This window comes from Meleagris gallopavo, chromosome 12 (genome assembly GCF_000146605.3).
Source record: "Meleagris gallopavo isolate NT-WF06-2002-E0010 breed Aviagen turkey brand Nicholas breeding stock chromosome 12, Turkey_5.1, whole genome shotgun sequence".
Taxonomy (NCBI): Eukaryota; Metazoa; Chordata; class Aves; order Galliformes; family Phasianidae; genus Meleagris; species Meleagris gallopavo.
Window position 1 is genome coordinate 16,993,211 of NC_015022.2, and position 1,791 is coordinate 16,995,001.

Here is a 1,791-nt window from a genome sequence, read left to right on the forward strand (position 1 = left end):
CCGCGGCCGCGCGCCTGCTGGGCTCTACGCTGCCCTCTGCGCGGAGAGGTAACCGCCCCGACCCTCCGCTCTTCTCGGCTCCTTCGCGCTGCCCCGCGGGGCCCGGTCCTCCTCCCCGCGCCGCTGTGGCCGCTGTCAGCGCCGCAGGTGCCGTGCGATAAGGGCCCGGGGCGGCCCCGTGTCTGCCGAGCGTTCTCCTCGAGCACGTTCAGAGCTGCGGGGAGCTGCGGGAAGCGGGCTCTCGTTGGCGTCGTTCCGTGCTGGGTTGGCGGAAAGCGTGTCCGGCTGACGAGCGGCGCGAGGCCCGCGCCAGCCCTGCGAGGGGGCTGCAGCCTTCCGCCCGGGTCCGGCCCTCGCCTCGTGCCGTGCCTTTGTTGCTGTGCGCAGCCCTCCCCGCTTTGCAATGAGCTTTGGGGCTCGTAAGGCAGAGAGCCGTTCGTAGCTCCCCGGGGGTGAGCTCTGCACCTGCCTTTGTGTGTGACATCTGCCCTGAGAGGGCTGAATGTGGCCTTCAGACCCACGCAAAACCGGGGGAACGAGGAGTCTGAAAACAGGCAGTGCTCTACATTTAACTCAGAACTGCTGCTTTTCTCTGCGCCTTTCTAAGGAACAAACAGAACTTGTGTTTTTTCCCCTCAGAACTAAGAATGTTTACAAGAGCAAATAAGGCTGGAACGTGTTTGTGGAGTCATGTTGCACATCTGCTTACTTGGAGCTCATAAAAGTCTTCACTTGGCACATTTTGGTGGTTGTGAAGGATCAGTTTGTGGGGCATCGCCGGTGGGTGTGGTGGCAGTTGGTATAAACTTGAGGTTGTCAGGGCCTCATCTCCTGTCTGTCTCCCTGTGACAACTTTGGGCAAAAGACTCCTACAGAGTACTTGAGGTTTGGCCCAAAAGTTGGCATTTCGTTCCTCACCTCTCAATTAATGTTTATTAAGTCGTAAAGGAGCCTTTTGTTTTGTCACAGCCTGCTGATCTAGGCAGGTTATGGAGAGGTGCTTTTGCTGCTGATACGTGTTCTTTTAGCTACAAAAAGTGCCCAAACCTGACTGCTGGTGTGTGTGAGAATGCTGCTGTGCTGCCATGTATCCGCACCCTTAGAGTGCCTGCATCCTTCAGCAGGAGGTGCCAGCACTGGGCTGGAATTGCTCTTGGATTTACTTACGGAGGACAGTCATTGTGATAACTTTCTTCTTCCTTTAGTCTTTAATTGCACAATGAAGTTCTGTCTGAAAAAGATAATAAAGCAAAAAATCACTCGGATCTCTGGGTTGGCTGAACACTGCAAGCTTTGTCCCAGGGCCTGAAGCTGATGGAGCAGTAATGTGGTTTTGTTTTCTTCTGCTTTAACCAATCTGTACCCCTTTAGAATTCAGCACACGCGGCGCTGTCAGGTTGATGTTGTACCCTACAGACTGACCAGCTTTTGTGAGAGGGAGGAGAGGAGTGATCAGCAGCACAGGCACTGCTGCAGGGTGGATGGTTGTCTGGATCCATTGCCTGCAGCCCAGCCAGACTCTGGGTGCAGTCACACAGCTGTGGTGGTGCCGATCGATAGAGCAGAAATGTGGTGCTTATCAGCTCAGGCACTTCTCTTGTCATTTCATACCCAGTGTGTTTTCAGGGCATCTTCTGTGTCATTCAATTAAAATTGGCCCTGTATAGCAGTAGTAAAGTGTTTGGGTCTCTTTATTAGGACTTTGTGCTCTGTAGGCAGGAGAATTGTGATACTGGTTTTTTACTCAGCAGAGATGCTTTTTTGTTGTGGTTCTTTTTTTTTTTTTTTTTT

The 1,791-nt window shown here is 53.3% G+C and overlaps 1 protein-coding gene across 1 annotated transcript in view; it reads left to right on the top strand.

Moving 5' to 3' along the window:
- Positions 1-2: 2 nt before the first annotated feature.
- Positions 3-1,791, top strand: part of CLPX (caseinolytic mitochondrial matrix peptidase chaperone subunit X) — a gene marked incomplete at its 5' end in the record, with an annotated part of 19,465 nt that continues 17,676 nt past the window's right edge. Inside the window, one exon of the mRNA XM_010717653.1 lies at positions 3-48. Coding sequence (XP_010715955.1) covers positions 3-48 — 46 coding nt within the window. The remainder of the gene's footprint in view (positions 49-1,791) is intronic.